The 22,859-nt window shown below is 38.6% G+C and overlaps 2 protein-coding genes and 1 non-coding gene across 7 annotated transcripts; 1 reads left to right on the top strand and 2 right to left on the bottom strand.

The window, feature by feature from the left end:
- The first annotated feature begins 1,900 nt into the window (after nucleotides 1-1,900).
- LOC131145139 (uncharacterized) lies at nucleotides 1,901-5,134 on the top strand. Its single transcript, XM_058094233.1, has one exon. The coding sequence runs from the start codon at nucleotides 2,030-2,032 to the stop codon at nucleotides 4,853-4,855; it is 2,826 nt and encodes a 941-aa protein (XP_057950216.1). The 5' UTR covers nucleotides 1,901-2,029; the 3' UTR covers nucleotides 4,856-5,134.
- Nucleotides 5,135-6,695: 1,561 nt separating this feature from the next.
- Nucleotides 6,696-16,601, bottom strand: LOC131144594 (callose synthase 11-like). Of its 5 annotated transcripts, XM_058093320.1 has the most exons (4): nucleotides 16,214-16,504; nucleotides 15,799-16,110; nucleotides 10,268-15,718; nucleotides 6,696-7,068 (listed from the first exon to the last, which is right to left on the bottom strand). In XM_058093320.1, the coding sequence occupies exon 3, from the start codon at nucleotides 15,622-15,624 to the stop codon at nucleotides 10,273-10,275; it is 5,352 nt and encodes a 1,783-aa protein (XP_057949303.1). In that variant the 5' UTR covers nucleotides 15,625-15,718; nucleotides 15,799-16,110; nucleotides 16,214-16,504; the 3' UTR covers nucleotides 6,696-7,068; nucleotides 10,268-10,272. The 5 variants fall into 5 exon arrangements, with proteins under 5 accessions (XP_057949303.1, XP_057949304.1, XP_057949301.1 ...); XM_058093321.1 differs by having other exon boundaries at nucleotides 10,268-15,704; nucleotides 15,799-16,601; XM_058093318.1 differs by having other exon boundaries at nucleotides 15,799-16,601.
- On the bottom strand, nucleotides 12,561-12,641 carry LOC131145311 (small nucleolar RNA J33). The gene has a single exon (XR_009134094.1). It is a non-coding gene; the product is annotated as a small nucleolar RNA J33 (small nucleolar RNA).
- Nucleotides 16,602-22,859: the final 6,258 nt, after the last annotated feature.

A 22,859-nucleotide genomic window follows, 5' to 3' on the forward strand; every position in this document is an offset into this window, starting at 1 on the left:
GGCCTACAATATGGGTCTATAGAAAGGGAATATTTAATGGATGGGTTGAATAATTGTATTCGAAGTGAGGCTAGAATTGTTGAAATGGAAGTGGGGCTTGAATTGATAAATCAGAGATGCAGGAAAGTATTTAATATATGGAATGGTGTCAGGAGAAATATTTAATTAGAAGTGGGGCTTCAATTATTGAATTAGAGATGCAAAAGAATATTAAAAGCAATCCTTACTCCTCATGTCTCATAACTAAATGATCAGGCTAGAATTTGTATACCTCCTCCTCTGCCATCCTTCTCTATCTAATTCCCAATTCCCAATCCCTCTTCCCTCATCCAAAATCCTCCTATTCCCTGCCCACCACATTGCCCAATGCAAAGATTATGGTCATCAATAGGGTATTACCCATTGCTTGATGTTTTCCTTTGTTACAAAAGTTTATAGGAAAGTACTTGAAATATTAAAAAACTTTGTGATCACGATCAAAGAGTCATGAAAAATAGTATACGTTTATAGAATTTTTGACAAATACCACGACAAGGAAGGAGAATTCTGAGTATTAGTAAGTGTTTTAAGAGAGAAAATAATTGTCTTAGTCCTTCTCATGTTTGAGGTGCCTATCTTAGAAAACCCTTTAGTGTTGGGAATTAACAACAAATTTTTGAAACCTATGAGAAACAAAATAGAGAAAGAATACACGTTAAAGTAAAAATCAATCACACGAACAAGACAATATTTACATGGTTCGATAATTTTATCTACGTCCACGGAGTTGTAAGGATTTCACTATTATCAGGAAGAAAATACAGAAAGTGCAACGGTACAACTCTCTCTCTGCTCCCTCGCAAAGTGTGACAGCTAATCAATCCTAATCACCATAACAACGATGTTATATCCTGCGTACAACAATGGGCTACAAAACGGGTCCAAAAATTTTTCACAGGGACGTTGCCCCCAGACCCCCACGAGTATGGCTTGGGTGACGACCCAAGATATAAATCTCTCATTAAAGAAAGGTTAGGTCATCATTCAGATTGAACGCAATTAGGCTTCACGAAGCCCAACATTTGGCTCATTAAAGGATGCTTAAATTACAGTTATCTGAATATAAGAAAAAGTCTCAAATCAAGACAAACTATAGACTTCAAAATTGTAAGAATACCCATGAAAAAAAGAATACCCATCAAAATTGCATTTTTTTTTTTATTCCCGTGATGGTTTTGGTCAACATAGTTTTCTTTACAACAATGGTTGAGTTGTTAGAAAGGTACCTTTTCCTGCTTTTGTTGAGTTACTTTTTGATGTCATTTGATTTTTTATTAGAATTGATGGTCCTTTGTGCCCCTGGTTATGCCAAGGTTGAGTGTATTTGCATTATTTTTGTTTGATGGGAAGCATTGATATTCCTTCTCTTGGGTATGTTTAGAGTTTCTATACATATCCATTTTTTATTAATATAATTTATATTTATTTTTTTATCAGTAAATGATAAATTATGTTGATCAAATAGATATGTATAGAAACTCTACCAAATAAGACTTCCATCAAAAGTTTATCACTATTACATCAAAACTGAGCAAAAATAAAAAGTAGTCGATGAAAAGATAGATTAAATAAGATTTTCAATGGAATTTGGATGTGATCATTCAAAAAATTGAAGTAGATTGTTACAAAATTGATTATAAGTTTAAAATTAAAAAAAAATTATTTTGTTAGAAACGTGACTCCATACACATTCAAAATGGAATATGTATGTATTCATCAAAAGATTTTGATGAAATTACATTCTACTAAACCAAATAATTAGAAACCACTTCTATAAAATTAAAGCTTTAGGAATTATTTACAGCCACCGCTGTGATTTACTCCGAAATAAACTTTAGAAAAATTATTGTAAGTTGATATTTCTCCATCTTGCTATTGTTATTTCTTCTCCTCCTTTTTTCTTCATTTTTTTTTTCTTTTTTTCCGTTCATACACAAAAGCATCGGCGGATGATCCCAACGCCGGCTGCATTTCTTGCACTGCGGCAGCAATGGCGATCGCTTACCCTTCATCGCCTCCATTGCCAAAATCTAGGGTTAAGGCTTTCCCCTTCAACTATTGGGAAGCCCATCACGGGTCCGTTCACCTCTTTCTCTTCCTTTGTTTCTTCATCTTCAACATCTCCACAACTCTCTCTCTACCATCTTCATCTTCTTCGATCTTGTACAAAGAACACTGCAACGCCATTGTCCCTGAATCATCCCCAACCGGCGCAAAACCCGCCTTCACCGACCAATTTCTCCGGTTAGAGAACGCGTACTTTGAGGGCGGCAAGCCGATCTTCGATGAAGCCCCCAGATTACGGCGATCCCTCTCTCTTCAAACCACTGGCCTCTATCAAACCCTCGCCGACGGCGTCATTAAAGTTGAAGCGAAATTGATTATCCGAAATGAAATTACGTCCCCGATTTTTAGGAATTGGCCTCACCGCCGGAGATTACGCATGAGGTATGTGCCGCCAAGGTTTCCACTTCACAAAGGTTTAGTATCGTTCGGGCTACATGGGTTTTGGTCGTCTTCTTCAGGGAAGCTGTGTATGGTTGGTTATGGATCCAATTATGCGAAGGATGGTAAGTTAAGGCATTTTAGTACTGTTCTTAAGCTTAATTATCAGAATAGTTCAAGCATTGCTTCAAGTTTGGTTAGTGGAACATTGGAGAGTTTAGATGTAGTGGGTAGCTGGAATTACTTTGAACCAGTTTCTGTATTGGGTTTGTCATTAATGAATTATGAATACACTTTGGTAGATACAGAAAATGAAAATGGAGGTTTTAATGGATGTGATGGTAATGAGAATGCGTCTCTCTCGTTGAAGTCGGACAGCAATTTGTGTTTGCTGTTTAGATCGGGTTTTAACTTTGAACTGGAGTATGTGAGTGATTGTAGCTCTGTTACTTGCAATCCTCTTGGTGGGACTTCTGACATCTTACCTAGTTTTATGTCTCTTAATGGAATTCATTGTTTGGACAAGTTGCGATTGCGGGCATTGTTTGGCTTTTCCAGCTATGGCTATAAAGCTTATAACCAGCCATTTGATCCTAATACAACTTTAGTTGCTGAGGGGGCATGGGATGAGAAGAAGAATCGGCTATGCTTAATTGCATGCCGTGTCTTTAACTCAGCAGATTCTTTGATTGAGGCTTCGCTTGGGGACTGCTCAATTAAGTTGTGCTTCAGATTTCCCACAACCTTGTCAATAAGAAACAGAAGTCCTCTTCTAGGGGAAATTTGGAGCAACAGAACGATGGATGATATGGGTTACTTTGGAAGGATTGTTATTCGGAAATCTGGTCACAAAAGGCAGCGACTCTCAGGTGTGAAATACGAGTATACTGAGATTGATAATGCAAGGGCATTTTGTGCAGAAAAGAAGCCTGATAAAAGCAAGAAAATGATGTATGCCAATGGTTATAACTTTGACACAAGATTTTATATGTCAATAAAGAATAGCAAAGGGCAGAAAACATCAGGTTCCTTGGTTCTGCTAGCCATGGATGATCAAATTTATGACCATTATACCCAATTAAGGCATATAGAGTCGGCAATAACAAATACCACCAGTCACAGCGGCTTAAGAAATGTAAGCTACACAATGAGCATTAAGTCTTCACAAGGATTCCATTTGGCTAATGGGATTAATTCAACCAAATTTGTAGACATTTCTGCTGAAGGAGTTTATGATACTGAGACAGGTGACCTGTGTATGATAGGCTGTCGACGTTTGGGATCATATAGCAAACAATCAACTGAAAGTAATTCAGTGGATTGTGAAATTCATGTCAGTATTCAATATACTCCATTGAAAGCAAGGGGCAGAATAAGATCTTTAAAAGGAATTATTCAAAGCACTCGGGGAAAGTCTGACCCCCTATACTTTGAGCCCCTTGGGTTGTCTTCAAGCTCTATTTCTGCAAACCAAGCAGCAGAATCCATTTTCAGGATGGATCTGGAGATAGTTATGGTTCTGATCTCTGACACACTGGCATGTGTTTTTTTGGGGTTGCAGCTCTTTTATGTGAAAAGGCATCCAGACGTGCTTCCATTCATCTCCATTGTCATGCTCATTGTTCTTACTCTTGGGCACATGATTCCTCTTGTGTTAAATTTTGAGGCCTTTTTCCTGCCAAAGCATAATCATCAAACTTCTTTTCTTGGTAGTGGTGGATGGGTTGAGGTAAACGAAGTGATAGTAAGGGTGGTAACATTGATAGCTTTCCTGTTGCAGTTCCGTCTTCTGCAATTGACTTGGACGTCAAGAGGGGGTGACGGAAGCCAGGAAGGCCTATGGATTTCTGAGAAAAAGGTTCTTTATTTGTCTTTACCGTTTTATGTTGGAGGTGGATTGATTGCATGGTTTATTCACCGGTGGAAGAGTGCTTACCAAAGTCCATTGCTACTAGCCCGGGGGACCAGCTACCATCCATATTCTCTCTTGGGGGTACTTAGGTCTTATGCTGGCTTGCTCTTGGATGGTTTCCTGCTCCCTCAGATCATGTTCAACTTGTTCTTTAACTCCGTAGATAAGGCTCTTGCCCCATCCTTTTACATTGGAATATCTGTTGTTCGTTTGCTGCCGCATGCATATGATCTTTATAGGACTCATAGATCTTCCTGGTCCTTTGATTTATTATACATATATGCAAATCCTAAAATGGACTTGTACTCCACTTCCTGGGATGTCATTATTCCATGTTTTGGTCTGCTGTTCGTTGTCCTCATTTACTTACAGCAGAGGTTTGGTGGTCGTAGCATTCTTCCAAACAGATTCAAAAAGAATTCTGTATATGAGAAAGTACCCGTAGTTAATGGTGAATAATTGCGTGGGAAGTCCAACATCTAGAATTTGAATTTATTTTTTGTGGAGGCGCACCTCAGTGCATAGAAGTGGTATCAAGATTGGAAGGTGCTCTCTGTACTTTAGGTATGTAATTTTTAAGTGGTACATCAATCACATTGTTGCAGATTTCATGATTATTTTACCCATTAATTTTGGGAACATACCTGAAGCCTCATATCAAATTACACCTTTATGTGTGGGAGTGTCTGTATGCTCACTGCTTGTTTAATGAAATCTCACCAGTCCTTTTCTGGAAAACATTTCTGTTATGGAAACTAGGGAGATTTATTTGCCCCTTGTCTCCATTTGATTTATGGCACTTGCTTTTGGACTTTATTAATTAACATTGTGAATATGAAGAATTATCCTAAATGGCTGCAAATGGTTGGAAGTTAACGAAGCAATCCCTCAAAGGTCAATGATGCTATATTTACTGCATCTCCATTTGTGCTGCAATTTTAAAGCATCTATAGGTAGAAAAATCTGGGGAAAATTAGTAGCACAAAGTTAAATATTTATTAAAAGAAGAAAATTGCCATAACATGCTAATCATGTCGTATGCTCACCTTCGAAAATTACATTGCCATCACATTATGTTTGGTTTGCGAAAGGAATGGTGCAAATTTGAATGGAAAGCATGATGAAATCAGGTGATAAACTCGATTCCATCCCCCCTCCCCCCCATTCCATATGTAGGAGTGAGTTGCAATGTGTTAAGACATAACTTGAGAAATAGATCTCCGGAGCTGGGCATTTTGGAGAAGGCTTTTGTCAAATTGTGACACCCAGCATGAAGTGTTGTCTATTGGAAATGGAAGTGGATTTTGGTCTTTAAGTAGCAGTTCATAATGCAATTTTTATGGTGCCATGATCATACATTCCCCCAATCATTCATAATTCAATTTTTATAATGCCATGATCATACATTCCCCCAATCATTCTAGATAAACACGGACTGGCTAACATAATCCTTCACACTGTTTTTGGTTGGTAGGAAAATGAAAAGTAAAAACGAGCGGAAAAGTCCTAATTTCCTTCAATTGTTACAGTGGAAATTGGGGAAGGAAAAAAGAGTTCTCTACCTTTTAAAATTACAATAATTGGAGAAAAATAGAAGGAAATAACACTGTCCATTGACTTGGAAATATAATATATCCATTAATTTACTTAAGGAAATATGATACAAATTCTTTGGAAGTGAAAACAAGACAACGAACATGGGAACTAGACTTTGTTCTGAGAAACAACCTACTGTCATGTGTATTTGTTAAAGACATTTTTTAGAATCTCTTTTTTCTCAGTTGATCATTGATTGGAATTACTGCTTTCTCCTATTATCATTTTTTTTCCTTTTTCATTTTTTCTAAACACGAGGGAAAAGAATAACGGAATTTCAACCTTTCCCCTTTAATCTAGAGTACCTTTCTTCTTCCCCCTCTTCGCCTTTCCTATAAACAACAACCTTAATTTAACCTCAATTTAATTGCATGAGGGAGCATTTGAGATTGGGTTTTGGAATTGTGTATTTTGTCCAATTAACATAATTCTAAATTCAATATCCAATTTCATATTCCCAAATACAGTGTCAAGTTCATGTTGATTTACACGTAACAGCTAAACCAAAGTAGTCACACCCTCCCCTTAATAGAAGCAGAACGAAAGGGGGGAAGAAGGGGAAACCAGACAAGTGATTAAACCATCAGTTTACGAAAGAAAGAAAAATTCACTGCCCCCATCCCCTTTTGCACCAACATAGCTACTGTACTGTGGTGCTGGAAAGCATGGAATTATCATTTGTTTGCTTCAAGAACAAAAGTGCTAGTGGAAACAAGTGGGAATACCATAACAAATAGTCCAAATAAGTCACGAAACATTTAAGCTTACAATAGATATGGACAATATGTACATAAACCATCCTGTACATTGCCATGGGGTTGAACCAAAAGTAAACCACCCCAATTGCGTGAAACCATGCCAGGACCTTGAACACCAAAAGGAATGTTAAGAAAGAAAAAAACAATAATGCACAACAGCATCGAAGCTTGAAGTCCATGATGGAAAGTTTAGAGTCTTCTCACCCAGACAGATGATTGGCACGGCATGCTGTATACAGTGATCTCTATCAGTTAAAAGGGAAAGAAAAACTGGCAGTCAATCTACTTGGCAGCATAGGCCTAGTCCCCATTCAAAACCTGGAAAACATGAAAAGATCCTGTTAATATGGTGAATGATGAAAGTACTAATAAGTGAGTATCTAGTAGACTTTAAGCTGAGAATGCTTTGTCATTTTGTCTAGAAATAGTTGGTGTTGCCATGAAAGAGGAAAATGGGCAACAAATGGAAGATATAGTGCAGTGAAGAATATTCCATAATTTTTTGGAAGGTGAAATTCTATGAGATAAGCAGGTGTGCGGTGCCTACAAATCATATACACTACTTCATCGCCTCTATAATCACTGATCGTGCTGCCTCAGAAACCAAAAAAAATCAACAAAACAGGGGATGGAACAAGCCAAAGCAAAAAAAAAAATACCACCAAGTAATGCAGCATGGGACTGGCTAAGAGCTATCCTGATTAAAATATCTCAATCTGATAATGGTGACAATTTGTACAAATATTTAATTTGCAATCAGAGATTCCAGAAATTTGCCTTCACCATATACAAACTCTCTCCCAGATCTGGTGCAACCAATAGTTTATTACATTAAAAAAAAAAAAAAAAATTATAATGTCCTACATCTAAATAAGTGCCTAATATCCATAACCTACATTGAAAAACAAAACAGAAAACATAATCAGTGATATCATTCAATCTTTTCACCTTCTGCCACTTAAAATATTCTTGCAGTTAACAAAAAGCTCAATTTGTTCAAGTCTTATACCTCCTAAGGAATCAGTTCTAGCAGCAAGTTTTGACTAACCAACAGAGGATGTTAGCATGTGCCATGTGCATATTGCATAAAAATCAATCCATTTATCAGAAGCATGGACATCATGAGCTAAAGAAAAACTACATGATGTGAAACAGCAGGTACATCAATCCCATATATCAGAAGCATCGACATCATAAGTCAAGGAAAACTACATGACAAGAAATAGAAGGTCTCTAGAATTTACATATAAGGCAGCCAAAGAAATTGGATGCAACAAAGAAACCATTCAAAAAAAAAGTGGATGACACGGTGGTTACTGGACACAGAATGAAATCATTCAGATTCCAGAAACAATACAGGTCAAATGGCAAAAGGTGGTTTACCAAACTCTACTCAACTCTACCAAGGCTCAAATTCAGATTACCGGAGTTGTTTTTTTTTTTTTTTTTCACATTTTTGTAAAAGATTTTTGTTCTTGTATTGTTGGCAGCAGCTACGAGCAAAAAAGTTGTGGGGGATCTCTATCACATCCAACAATAGATATTGACAAAGAATCACAACAATGTAACAAAAGGTGAAAATTAAGCAATTGGTTTCGAGTCCAAATCAACAAGGAAATAGCAAGAACTGCAATCAAACCAGCCTCTAACCTAGGATCACTACATTCAACGTTTTAATGCAAAACCCTACAAATCAGCAACACCCAAGATTCATAAAAATTGGAACACATATAGACACAGAAGAAGGTAAAAGGGTGAAAATATATGGGGTCATTGACAGCCAGTAAAAAATTGTGGAAGTTTTCTTCTTGAAAAGTGAAAAACTGGAATATAAATGTAGCAAGGACAGTAGTTGTTCTGTACTAGGCATAATAATTTCATCAGACAGGCAAACAGCTTCATGATTCAATACAAAACTATTACAGGAAGGATTACAGAAAACCAAAAAATTAATTTTTAATTTTGACACCACCATTTTTGTGGCAGTTGTATGTACTAAGTAAACATTTGAAGAAATTTCTTGCCTGTTCAGTTCAACAACCCACAAATCTGCATATTCTTCATGGATTGAAATCTCACGAGAACTCATTTCTCCTTGGTTCAAAGAGATGTGGAAGTCAGGTTATCCATCCAGATAAGCTAGGATAATACATATTTATTTTTTTCCTTTTGTAGCAATGTAAGAACATGCTTGCTTGAAGTAATGGTTCCTCGTGTGTTTTCTATTCCCTTTTTTTTTTGGTTCACCCCAAAGTGCTTAAATTTGACGCCTAAACCACAGAGCAGAGCAGTGAGGATAACACATATTTACTATTTTGTACTGAAGTACCATACAGTAATTCAGCATGAGGATTGATAAGAACAATGAATCATTCATATGGGGATTCGCTGCTCAAAGATGTTCATTTGTACATGTTATATATGTAGGACTTGATCTTGATACCAACCGATGACAATAAAAGCCAAATTTTGAGCCTATGTGATGAAGCAAATTCAATAAAGCAACAACCGGTACCATGGAGAAGTGGCTACAAAGTCAAACATGATCTCCAGAAATCACGTGATTTTCACCTCCATTTCGTTTTTTTTTTTTTTCGCTGCAATGCACCACAATTTGATGCCTAATGCACAATTTCCAATTACAGTACAGTTGCTTCAAAATTAATGTGTACAACATGCTTTGGATATTATGCAGCTTTTCCCTTACCTGCTTCTATAAAGTGGGAGTTTAAATTATGTTCTTTTTTCTAACAAAGTGTTATTGGTTGATCAAGGTATAGTCCAGGAATCCATGGGAATTTTTGTGGGGTGCTGACAAAATCTTGCTTTGGCAAATTCAGCCCAGAATGAAGCTTGGAAAGGTTCTGACAACTTATAGCCCATGTGAAGCTTAAGACTCCTGAAGTACAATACTTGGCATGAGTTGGCCATTCCCACTGGAGCAGCAACTGGAATTAGAATGCCAGGTTGCACAAATGAAAAGGTAATTGCAAGCTTGTCCATGCCAAGGCCATGAAATTTCCACTTGAGAATACATTCAGACTAAATTCAGTGCACTGCCAAGCCAAGCAACCAAAGTACAAAAAAGACAGCTGACTCCAATGTAGTTCTAAACAAACCCAGCCTAACCCAAAGAGTTGACCACAAGTGTTGAGGCTCAAAGATTTTGACAACAGAACCAGTGAAGTGGAAACAGCATTTTTATTGGATAAGAATGTAGATGATGATATGTAGCAGGAAATTTTCTGCGAATGTGTTGCAATGTCCACAACAGAATCAAAGCATGGCAACCACTTTAAAATTTTTCGAGCAGTACGAAATAAGGCTGACTTCTTTACAAACTAAATAATTCATTATGGTTGAAGTACCAAGGAAAATATTATAACTTTTAACTAGTAAAAGCTTCAGCTAATATACAAATAAAATCCATATGGAGTATATGATAGCAATCTATCACAGGAGTGATGCTGAACAAAATTATGAAGAACTTTAAAGTAAAACTTGGGCATAAAATTACCTCAATCACATGTCAACGTTTGATTTCTTGCCAGTAAGAATACGAGATATCTGAAGGCCCCTGCTGAACGCTTCATTGAACAGGATTCTTGTCTGCATTGACTGGAATCCAGGCATCCAAGACAGGAGTGCCATAGGAGCCATAACAATTATCCCGAACATCATGTCATACAGACGAGCCAAAGAAACCAGGGTATCCCACACTATAGTGGACTGCAAAAAAGGCTTCAACAATTGTGCAATGGATATTAGGCCCCACCCAGTTGGGATGAATGCCAAGAGGCTTGTGATGAGATCAAGAAATTGGAAAGGGGTGAATTCCAGCAATATAACAATTACAAGTACTGTCACTGTAATAACAAAGAGCTGAACCAGCCGGTAGTAAATGTGTTTTTTTGCAGCATATTTGTCCTGTGCATATGCTATGATTATGTAGATTGCAACAACGACAACCATGTAGATCCAAGATAGCAAATAAACAGCTATACTGGTGTTATGACCTGTTATGTGGAGACGGTATACAATGCCATACTGGAAAAAGAAGAAGCGAAGATCTAGAATAATCTCCAACAGTTTTCCCCAAAGACCAGTTGTTCTCAGATGGTCCTGCTCCTCATACCACCACGTTTCCCAACTTTGTTCTGCTTTTGCAAATACTCCACCACTATACCATATCCAATTAATAAAATCATCAAAATCATAAACAGTCTTCAACCAATCAAAGCCAGAAGGATTGAACACAAAGGGGGCCATCATCCATGACACTACAAGAAACCAACTTGAGATTGTCATTGCTATGTAAACAAAAGTATTCTTCGTCATTGGGCTGTGGGAAGCATATACTATCAGAATAACCCCAAGCTCAATTGCCTTCACAAAATGGCTGCGAGCATAGAGTCTGTAGTTCTCAGCAAATTTCTTATGCTGCACAACGAAGCCACGCCCAGTGGCCCGATATTTTGCACCACCGTGGAGAATAGTCCGGGCAAAAAAATGGGTACGAGTGCCCATAGAGAATGTGTAGAAAAGAGATGCAAGCTGCAACTGCATTGTCAAGAAATCCCAAACTGCAGGGAGGAACCCATGTTCAAGAGAATTCTCTACAATCATTGGAAGTGCTGTGAACAGACCGAGCTGAACAATGAACTGCTGATTCAACACTGCACCAAGGGCTTTATTGTTCTTAGTACCGTCCATGGCTGCCTTCTCCACACCACTGAGAGCAAGATAAAGGCGGCCCCACAAAAATGTATAAACAGTCAGTACCAGCAGCATGGTGTTGAAGTAGTACCCCACAGTTGTGTAGAAGAACGAAAGCATTCGGAAGAAGTCAAGTCTATGACCCAACCTGTATACGTCTCTGCTCAAAACCTGCTCACCATTGCCACTAGCAACCTTGGCCTCAAACATTGAGATCTGATTCAAACCAACGTCCCTTCCCTTACCAACCTGCATGTATTCATGGTGCGTCACATTGCCACCACGCAGTGTGCAGTTGAAGCCAGCGAATATATCCTCACTGATATTGATCACTCGTGAGGCCTTGCTGATTCCACCGCGAGTCATGAACCAGAACCTGTCAAATACATCTGGGTGACCATAGTGCATTCGTACCTTCAAAGGGTTGGCTAGAACACGCTGTCCTAGGGTCACAAAACTTGATTCCTGAGCGGACATGAACCAAGCAAGAGAGGACACAGAACCTGTGAAAATATGTTCACGGACTCCCAAGATGGTTGGCCTTCTTATGCCATAAAAGGTGTTAAATTCCTCTAATAGATTGCGCATCTTGAGTGCCTCCTCAAAATAATTGTCCTGATTCATGTCAATGGTCTGAATGGCATCCCCTCGAGTGAAGATGATGGAGTGGTTCTGATTTTCTGGTTTTCCCTCTCCAAGCTTTAATGGACCAGGCAATTTTATCCTGTAGATCTCAACCTCCCTCCCCAGTTGCTGATCATACTTCACAAGAACAGAGTAATGCTCGACTCCTTCCCTCCCAAACTCAAACTGATCAACATAGGCAACTCGAAGGGCCTCATTTTGTTTCATCAGATTAAAGATCTCCTCGGCACGAGGGTCTCCCTTTGCCTTATGTTGCCCATACAACTGGCAGGCAACCACATATGTGAATTTCATAAGAGCACTCACATACTCATGCCCTTTAAACAAAAGACTGACACCACTAGTGGCTCTGTTCAGGTGCCGTGAATATGGTGGTCTACCCAAGCCTGGACTGGCCAAGCCATTGTTTTGCTTCAATGAAGTGTAAGGAGCAAGGCCTTGAGATCCCTCTCTTATGTCCATCTCTGATGCAGAATCAAGAAAGGCAAGCATCTTCAAAGCCCTATAATAATACATCATTCCCCTTACAGTGCGAGATAGTGTCTGGCCTCTGTATGATACCCAAAGGCGGAGATCCCTTGCCTTTGTTGTCCAAATATCATCATCATTCTCCATGCCCTCTCTGTGCATCCGCTCCAGAAAATTCCTCCACTCATCTTCATAAATTTTCTGCAGATAAAAAAGGATGGAAATGCCATCTTCATTCTCACTTCGAAGCATTTCTTTGCCATACAGGACTTCTTCATCATAGTATGGAGTCAGAACACTAAAAGCCATCATTTTCTCAACTTGAGGAGCACGGGGTATGTTCATGAAAAGTGAATTGCTAAAGAAAGCAATACGCCGTCTTGCCTCGAGATTCACTGGAACATTGTGCATTGAATCTCTAGAAGTAAGAATTGTCTGCAGTCGCCGCAGCTGCCTGTAGAAGATGACATTCCCAGTATCAGGAAACTTGACAGCATTCTCAAAGAGGAACCCTGCATTGGTGGCTGGACCTTGAGGTGCCAAACCTTCCACCCTCAACTGCCCAGTTGACTTCTTCACTCTTGGGAATTCTCGAACAGAAAGTTCATACAGAGCCTGCAACACATTTACCACCTTACTAGGATCTTTCTGAGGTCTGATCAGAAGCTCAACAAGAGCTATCAACTTGGCATGAATTTGAGGCAGCTGAGTCATCTTGTACACCTCAGTGAACTTCCTAAACTGAATGCAGTGATCTATGTCACGAAACAAATTTGAGACTATTGAATGCTCTCCTGTTCCATATTTAACAAGCTCCAGAAGCACGTGCTTGATGCTGTCATAAATTTCAATAACAGCACACCTCCGATACTCATTCTTGCATATCTTAGACCAGATCCACCCATCAGGTTCATCAGCCAGCTCTGTCGCTTGGCTGAGAGCAAGCAGCAGCTCATTGCACAGGAGGAAGCATGGCCAACAAATGACCCTAATGTTCCAGCAGTTTGGTGGCAGTTCCAAAAGCTCCAGTTCCTGATCACTGATGAGATCTTCTTCCCTCAGTGAGATAATTATCTCATTCCATAACAAGGCAAAAGTGGTAGCATCCACCTGGCTTGATTCAATCTTCTTGTAGGGCTGGCCAAGTCCGTACCTAAGCTTGAGTCGGTGCATTGCATCATTGAGCTTCTTCATCAGTGTCGCCTTTGTATTGAACAACTGTTTCTCCGATATGAGATTAAACTGCAATGCACTGGCAAAGAACTGAAACCTAAGCGCAAACTGGGTGCTGTTCCTTATCTCACCCAGATGTGAGAACAACCCAATTGCTCCACCAACCAAGGCAGAAAAAATTGAGTACCAGATTTGCAAATCCATTAGGTAAATCAAAATGACAGGAACCCACAATAACACCACTGCTACCCTGTTGGGGTTATTGAAGAACAAATGCCAGACGGTTCTCAAACCCCTAAGATCCAAAAGGGCTTTTGTTGGGGCAACTAGAGGCTTTATTTGAAGAAAGTAACTGAAGGAGAATTTTGAAGCCAACACCGCTACCCAAAACAGTGTATACTTTATGTTATCAACAAGCCCTTCCCTCAGCCCACGACCCACAAAGGTTCCGGTGTGAAACCACCATGTTAATATGTACAATATCCTCCAATCTGCATTCTCAATCAAGTTCCTAATCCACGGAAGAATAAAGAGAATCAAAGCAAGCAACTCTGGGATCACAAACACAAGTGCAGCCTTAAGAAAAGTAATAATCCTCTCATTTGCCTTGTCAGACCACCTTCCATCCGAGTTCTTTTGACTCCAAATCCTGGCATAAAACACCCCAAACACTATCGTCCAAGTGGCAGCAACCATGCTCTTTAGTACCATTCTCACCCCAAGCAACACAGTCTCCCTGCACACCAAGCTGTACTGAGTCCCAGCATCAAGCACCGATTGGAGAAAACGAAGACCGCCCCAAGTGATGAAAACTGTGAGCAGCTGCACCTGAACATCCCGGTCCTTCAATGCCTGCCATGGGAGGTCTCTCCCTTCCCAAGCAACAATGATGGAAGCTTGTAAGAACAAAATCAACAGCACCCATAACCGGTCAAAACTCCTGAAAATGTTCCAGTACGATCTCTGCTCCACAAACCCAGTCTTGCCCACCCGCTTGTTCTTACTTGTAGTAGCAAAAAAATTGCTCCCAACATTAATAGGCCATTTAAGCCTCTGAAAACATCTTCCGCTCCAAAAATACTCATTAATATCATCATAGTTCCTCCAAGCCGAGTGCGGTGCTGTGCCGTTTCGGCTACTCTTTGCTTCGGCCTCAATCGTCTCGTAAATGGGAGTGACTACTAGGTTCAAGAAGGCATTTTCGCCGGCATAGGAGGGGAAAAAGGGTTGACCAGTGTAATCGTCAATGTCTCGACTGAGAACCCGATTAAGTTCTATGGCCATGTGATGGAATATATAGCATAAGCACTCCGGGACAAATCGGAGATTCGCGGACTCACCCCAAATGAGAAGATAGAGTGAAACGTACAGTAGTTCTCGCCGGAGATCGCCGTCGCGGCGGTTCTTAGAGAGCCGAACGCTCGATCTGCGGCCGAGGTAAGAGCACCATGAGGCGTAGTTTTCGAGGAGCTTCCGACGGAAGCGCCGGAGGACAGTGGGGTCGAGGGAGTCGGCGACGGCCGGCGCCGGGCTGAGGCGCATCTGGGAGTTGGCGAGGTGGAGGACGAGGTGCTCCCGCTGGTTCCGAACGTTGTCGCGTTGGAACCCGAAGAAGCTGCCCAGCCAGTCCAGCAGGTCATTGCCCTCCACCCACTCCTTGAACGGTGGCTTCGGGAGGTCCTCGACGACACGTAGCGCCGAAGCGGCGGCGCGCACCTCCGGGTACCTCAGCGACGGGTGGTCCGTCCGAAGCTCGTGGATGGGAATTATGTTGAACGGCTCCTGGTCCGTGCTCGGGTGCGGCGGCGGCGGAGGCGGCGGGAAATATGATCCACGGCCGCGCGTGGAAACAGGGCGCTGCCTCCGATTCATCACACCACCATAAAAAATTCTTCCTCTGCTGCTTTCCTATCACAATTCGTCACCACTAAACATCATACTCTATTATCAATCTGCAAACGAAAGACTGAAGTGTGGCCAGTAACGTCCAAACAAGAAATAATACTATGAGAAAAGATTCAAATGGACAAGGAGAAAGAAACGTACCTTTGTGCTTTGTGGTGGTCTCCGAGTAGAAAAGTTGGGCGTGCACGCGCCGCCAGAAAGAGTGGGAACACGCCTAATTAAACCAGATAAGAATCAAAAGGGCTTTCTTCCTTCCTTCTGCCTCTCTCTCTTCTCTCTCATAATGACAACCTTAATTAATAATAGAAACTGCTGTGCATTTGAATAGACAGATCCGTCAAAAATTCCCTCCGGAAACGACGAGCAATCAGGAGCCACCTGGGTTTCAATGAAAAACCCTAGCCCTAGCTCCTGCGCAGGCAGACCAGAGAAGCAAGCTCTGGGTTGCTTCCACTATACTTCATTTCATTACATTCCAAACAAATCAAGAAAGAGGAAGAAGAAAAAGAAAAAGAAGGAAGGGTTAATTTGATGGAACAGAAAGCTTAAGACTAACCATGAAAATGGCTGGTTCGAGAGGTAGAGGACAAGTGGGTCGCCATTTTGGGTTTAGGGGAGTGTGAAAATTGAAAAAGCACATGGGAAAGGAGAAGAAGAGGAGAGCTGCGTGGGATACTGTAATAAATATGGAAGAGCATGGAATCTGGGTCGTCTGCAATCTGCCTATCCACCAAATTTTTTGAGGAACCAAACTTGTTGCGGCCTGCATGGGATGTTTCTTTGTTTGTAATGCTGGAACTGGAAGTACGTGTCATTGGAATTAGGGTTCTAATAAAACTATAAAGAAGATTCTGGGTGTTACCCCAGTGGAAAGGATGAATTATTTTCTGGCGAGTCCCCAATTTGGACTCGTTGGCTTGGGTTAGACTTTTTTGTTTTGGGTTGTCGCTCATCAGAGAAATAAAATTTGAATAAATATTTTTATGTTGTTATTTAATTTTTATAAAAGATAGTTAAATTGTGTTTTGAATATATGCACAGCGTTTTACATTTTTGAATTAAGAATTAATAGGCAGTTAGAAAAGTTTGTTTAATTTTTGTTTTATACTTTTTAAAATTATTATTTTCAGAACATAACATAATGGGAAGTTGTAAAAATTTATTTAATTTTTCAGTAAAAATAATTTATTAAATACAATGAGCAAATATTGTAAGTAGACTTCTTAATGTTCACAAAGGCTTAGGACTTGTTTAGTTGGGGAAAATATTTTTTACTTTTTATTTTTTAGTTTTTCAAAGATTTATAAAAACAGTATCTTATTTTTAAAAAAATTTTCAACACTCGTATTAGAAAGATAGAAAATAAAAAAATTTATTTAAATATGTAAAATAATTTTGCATTTTTTTTATTTTTAGATTTTAAAGTAATCACTCAAAAATATACTTGTTTCAATTTTTCAATTTCGGAATTGAATTTGGGTTTTGTGGATTTAAAATAAATTTTATAGATGTTCCACTGAAATTAACATTCAAGATTCAAATTTTATACTCTCATACGCAAAGTAAGAGCTAAAAATCTAGAAAAGTAATAAAAAAAAAAATTATGTTTTAAGTTTTTTATTTAAATTTAAAATTTTGAAAAAAAAGTGTCATTTTTGTAAATATTTTAAAAAACTAAGAATAAAGCTATTTTCGTTAGTAAATAGTGTCAAAATTGTTTATTGTTGGTAATTTATTTAATATAAATGTTGTAAAAATGAAAAAGTAACAAAATTTTTTATAATTTTTGAAAAATGAAAATAAAAAATTAAAACTATTTTTCACAATTAAACGGATCCTAAATATTTTCCATCTTCTTATATTATTTCAAGATTCAATTTTTATGCTATTTTATTTTTCAAGTATTTCATGAGGGCATCATGGAGGAGGGATGACATAATGGGTTATCAAATTAAATTAGATTCAAGTGCAATGATAAAGTTTTAATAGGTTAAGTTTGAATTGATTTATTATAACGATCCTAAAAATAATAATAACAATATAAATATTAGCTTTTATATCATATCTATAACGTCCCGAACCTAGTGGGGCTCAGAGTGCAACACTTCATACATAATCTCTGATACCCTATAGTATCTTGATGTCCCAAAATGGAGCACCAAGTACACCTGTTCATAATCCATATAATACCACACAGTGGAACAAACATATACACTCCAATTACAATACGAGAGTACTATCATCTTCCAAAATACATACACGAATCCTCAAAATGGCTATAATACATCCCAAAGATACACAAAGTATAATCATATACATCATTGTGTCTCACCAAAACTCATCTTAAACAATGCTAACTAGCCCTGCCCTGGAGCACTCTAGGCTCGGTTTTCTGGATTCCCTGAACCGTTAAGGATTATAGGAGTGAGACACATCTCAATAAGACGGAACATATTATTATCAGTGTGTGACAACATGAGTTTTACTATAGTACAAACACATTCATTAATTAACTTAACTTTAATTAAGAAAATCATGTAAAATCGTCTTCATACCTTTATATATTTCAAAATACTCACTTTCTTTCCAAAACATACTCTAGCATTTAAATTTCTCTATATACATAGATACACATATATTTAGAAAAGAACTTTCCTGGATGGATAAACATACAACGTCATGAATTAACCCTGCACAACTGGCTTATGCGGTCCAAAGACTGGACTTAGCCATGACTGGCCTACCACCAAGTTAAGTCAAACTGTATCTATATTTGTAACTGTAATTGAAAGTACGATTTGCCTACCCAACTAGTCCGGACTCCAAGGGTAACTCTACACTTCACTGGCCAAATCGACTATATACCACCAACACTCTCATAACAATGTGGCTAAACTGTTACCTATAAAGCTACGGTACCGTGCTTAGCTCTGGTCTATCAGGGTTCTTAAACCATATAATTCATTTATATAAAAAAATACAATAACATGATTTCATTTCCACAATTCGGTATATAAAATGTTGTAACACTGTAACTCTGTATAAAACACTATTATAATGTAGTTCTGTATAGAACACTTGTCATTTTGTGACTCTGTATAAAATGTTATCATACTTTAGTTCAATATAGAACACTGTCATTATGTAATTATGTATAAAATACTGTTGTACTGTAGTTCTGTATAGAACACTATCATACTGTAACTGTACACAAAAACTTTGTCATATCATAATTTTGTATAAAACATTGTCATACTATTACTCTGTATTAAACATTGTCATTCTATAACTTTGTTAAATTCTATCATATTATAATTCTGTATAAAACACTGTCATGTCATTATTCTGTATTAATCTCATGCCACACAATTTGAGTTACTAATTCATAATAAAATAATCTACCTGGAACAACTATATTCCTCTGCTAAAAAATAATGATATAATCATCTTATAATCTGCTGGGATAACTATATTTTTCTGCTAAAAATAATAATGGTGTAATCATCTATAGGGCTTTACTTAAACTCAAATACCCAATTTTTCCCAAAACATACATATAATAAATTCAAAATTTCCATTTCCATATGCCTAAATACTCAGAAAAATATACATATTATTCCTGTAATCACGTGCTAAAATTTAATAGGTTAAATTTCTGAAAATAACTAACATAATCTGTTTCCCTTACCTTATCCCTAGAGTGGTGCCTACGATGCCCAAACCACAAAATCTCTCCGATTAAAACGTTGGTAACCGAAATTGGAATACCATGGCGGAGAAATACCGTGGTTACATAAATGGCCTCTGGGAGATTACAATTAGAAAAACAAAATTCCCCCATAAACCAACCAATCATAACTTAAAACTAAAAACAATTGAATTATAACTAACTATCCTACACTATACAAGTCAACAAATAAAACAACTATTTACCAAAACTATCACCTTTACTCCCCGCTAAATAAGTATGGGTATTTCTAATGCATTTTCTCCTCTAGTTCTCATGAAACTTCCTTAACTGTATGGTTACACCAGAGTACTTTTACCAACAGGATCTTTTTGGTGCGTAGTTCCTATTCTTTCCGGTCCAGAATCTGAACTGACACTTCTTCATATGACAAGGTATCTTTAAGCTCTAGTGACTCATGACTAATCACGTGTGAAGGATCTGGGACATACTTTCTCAACATAGACACGTGGAACACATTATGGATCTTAGACAATGTCGGAGGTAATGCTAACATGTAGGCAACTGGACCAATTCTTTCTAGTATCTCAAATGGTCCAATATACCTAGGGCTTAGCTTACCTTTCTTCCCAAATCTCATCACTCCTTTCATTGGTGCAATTATCAAGAATACATGATCCCCCTTACCAAACTCCAACTCTCAATGGCGAGTGTCAGCATAACTTTTTTGTCGATTATGGGCTATTTTGATTCTGTCTCGGATGAGTCTGATTTTCTCAGAAGTCTACTGTACAATCTCTGGCCCCAAAATCTGCCTTTCACCGTTCTCTTCCCAGTATAACGGAGATTGGCACCTTCGACCATACAATGCTTCATACGATGCCATCTCAATACTGGCTTGGTAGCTGTTGTTATAAGCAAACTAAATCAGTGGCAACTACTGGATTCAACTACCTCCAAAGTCCAACCCACAAGCTTGTAACATATCCTCCAATATCTAAATTGTCCTTTCTGTCTGTCCATCGGTCTAAGGATGAAATGTTGTACTAAATGTCAATTGAGAATCTAAGGCTCCTTGCAAACTTTTCCAGAACTAAGATGTGAACCGTAGGTCCCAATCTGATACGATGGACACTAGCACGCCATGCAGTCTAACTATCTCATGTATATACAATTCTGTCAATTTACTTATGGAGTAGTTAACTCTAATTGTCCGTGAAGTACCGATGGTAATTGCGTAACAAAGTCCATAGAAATATGCTCCCACTTCCACTTGAGAATGTGAAGTGGTTGCAACAGTCTTGCAGGTCTCTGATGCTCAACCTTCGCCTGCTAGCATGTCAAGCACTAATCTACATATCGAGCATTTTCTTTCTTCATATCATTCAACTAAAAAGATTGTCGCAAATCTCTATACATTTTAGTGCTTCCTAATGCACTGTATAAAGGGAACGATGCGCCTCTTCCAGAATAGTTCTTTTAATCTCAACATCATCAAGTATACATAATCTGGTATAAAACCTCAAAACTCCATCATTTTTTTAGATTAAAATCTATCCTCAATCCACTCCACACTTTATCCACAATTTTCACTAATTCTGCATCTTTCATCTGAACAGCCTTAATTCTTTCCTATAAGATGGGTTGAATTACCAAATTAGCGATGAGTGTCTGGTGATTTCCCTCTACAAATTCCACACCAAATCTTTCTAGGTCCATCCTGATTTGGTGTTGACTTACCATTGTTGATACTGATGCACTCCCTGACTTACGACTCAGCGCATCGGCTATCACATTATCTTTCTCTCGGTGGTAATTAATGGTACAGTCACAATCCTTAATCAGTTCATCTCTGCAGTCTCATATTCAACTCCTTTTGTGTGAAGAAGTATTTAAGGCTTTTGTGGTCTATAAAGATCTCGCACTTTCCACCATACAAGTAGTGCCTCCAAATTTTCAACGCAAAACCACCGATACCAACTCCAAGTTATGCGTTAGGTAATTATTCTTGTATTCCTTGAGCTGCTGAGAAGTATAAACTACAACTTTCCCCTGTTGCATCAGCACGAATTTGGGCCCTTTTTTAGATGCATCACTTTAGATTACAAAACTCCCTTCTCCTGAAGGGATTGTCAGTACCAGTGCAATGATAAGTCACTGCTTTAACTCTTGAAAGCTCTATTCACATTTATCTGTGCATTCATATCTTACATTCTTCCTGGTCAACTTTGTCAGAGGGCCTAATAACTTAGAAAAACCCTCTACGAATTGGTGTAATTTCCTTCTAATCCCAAGAAACTCCTTATCTTGTGGGCATTCTTCGGTCTTGCCCAGTCCATTACTACCTCTATCTTGCTCAGATCCACAGAAATACCACCTCTGGATATCACATGCCTGAGAAATGCAACTCGCTCCAACCAAAACTCACTTTTCTTAAATTTAGCATATAGCCTCCTTTCTCTCAGCACCTGAAGAACTATCCTCAAATGATCCTCGTGCTCTACAGAACTCTTCGAATAAACCAATATGTCGTCAATAAATACCACCACAAACTGATCTAGGTACTGATGGAAGACCCTATTCATCAGATCCATAATCGCAGCAGGAGCATTAGTTAGTCCAATGTCATAACCAAAAATTCATAATGGTCATACCTAGTTCAGAACATAGTCTTTGGAACATCCTCTGCCTTGACCTTCACCTAATGGTACCTAGATCAGAGATTAATCTTAGAGAAAACTTGTGTTCCCTAGAGCTGGTCAAACATGTCATCAATACGAGGTAATGAGTATTTATTCTTAATCGTCACTTTATTTATTTCTCTGTAGTCGATATACATTCTCATTGACCCATCTCTCTTTTTCACAAAAGGCACTAGTGCTCCCCAAGGTGACACACGCTGGGCCTGATGAACCCTTTGTCCAACAATTCCTATAATTGTTCCTTCAATTCTTTCAACTCCACTAGAGTCATTATGTACGGAGCCTTAGAGATTGGCGTTGTTCCCAGAGATAAGTCAATAGCAAACTCCACCTCACGCTCGAGAGGTAACCTCGGCAAATCCTCTGGAAATACATCAAGAAAATCTCTCACTATTGGGATATCCTCCATCTTTAGTTCTTTCTGTTATCTTTGGTGTATTCCCAAGAGGGGGGTAAATTGGGAATTTAAAATTTATTCCTCATAGGTTAAACTAGATTAGAAGTATTACGCGACCTAGGGTCTATCTATGCAATTATAAATCCAATCATTCACAATAGAAAAATATAAACATAAGTATGCTGGAATTTAAAATGCAAAAATTAAAAGCATGCACAAGAAATGTTATCAGGGTTCGTCCAACTATGCCTACGTCCTTGTCTCTAGCTCGCAAGCCCGAGGATTCCACTAAAGCTCACTTAACGGGTGGAGCGGCACCGATTACAACCAGGTCAATTAGTACATGGCTGACCTCAACATTTACAAATTCTCCTTACGGGGCGGAGAAGGCCCTACCAATACTTACGGGCTAGAT

The sequence above is a fragment of the Malania oleifera genome, chromosome 12 (assembly GCF_029873635.1).
Source record: "Malania oleifera isolate guangnan ecotype guangnan chromosome 12, ASM2987363v1, whole genome shotgun sequence".
Lineage (NCBI taxonomy): Eukaryota > Viridiplantae > Streptophyta > Magnoliopsida > Santalales > Ximeniaceae > Malania > Malania oleifera.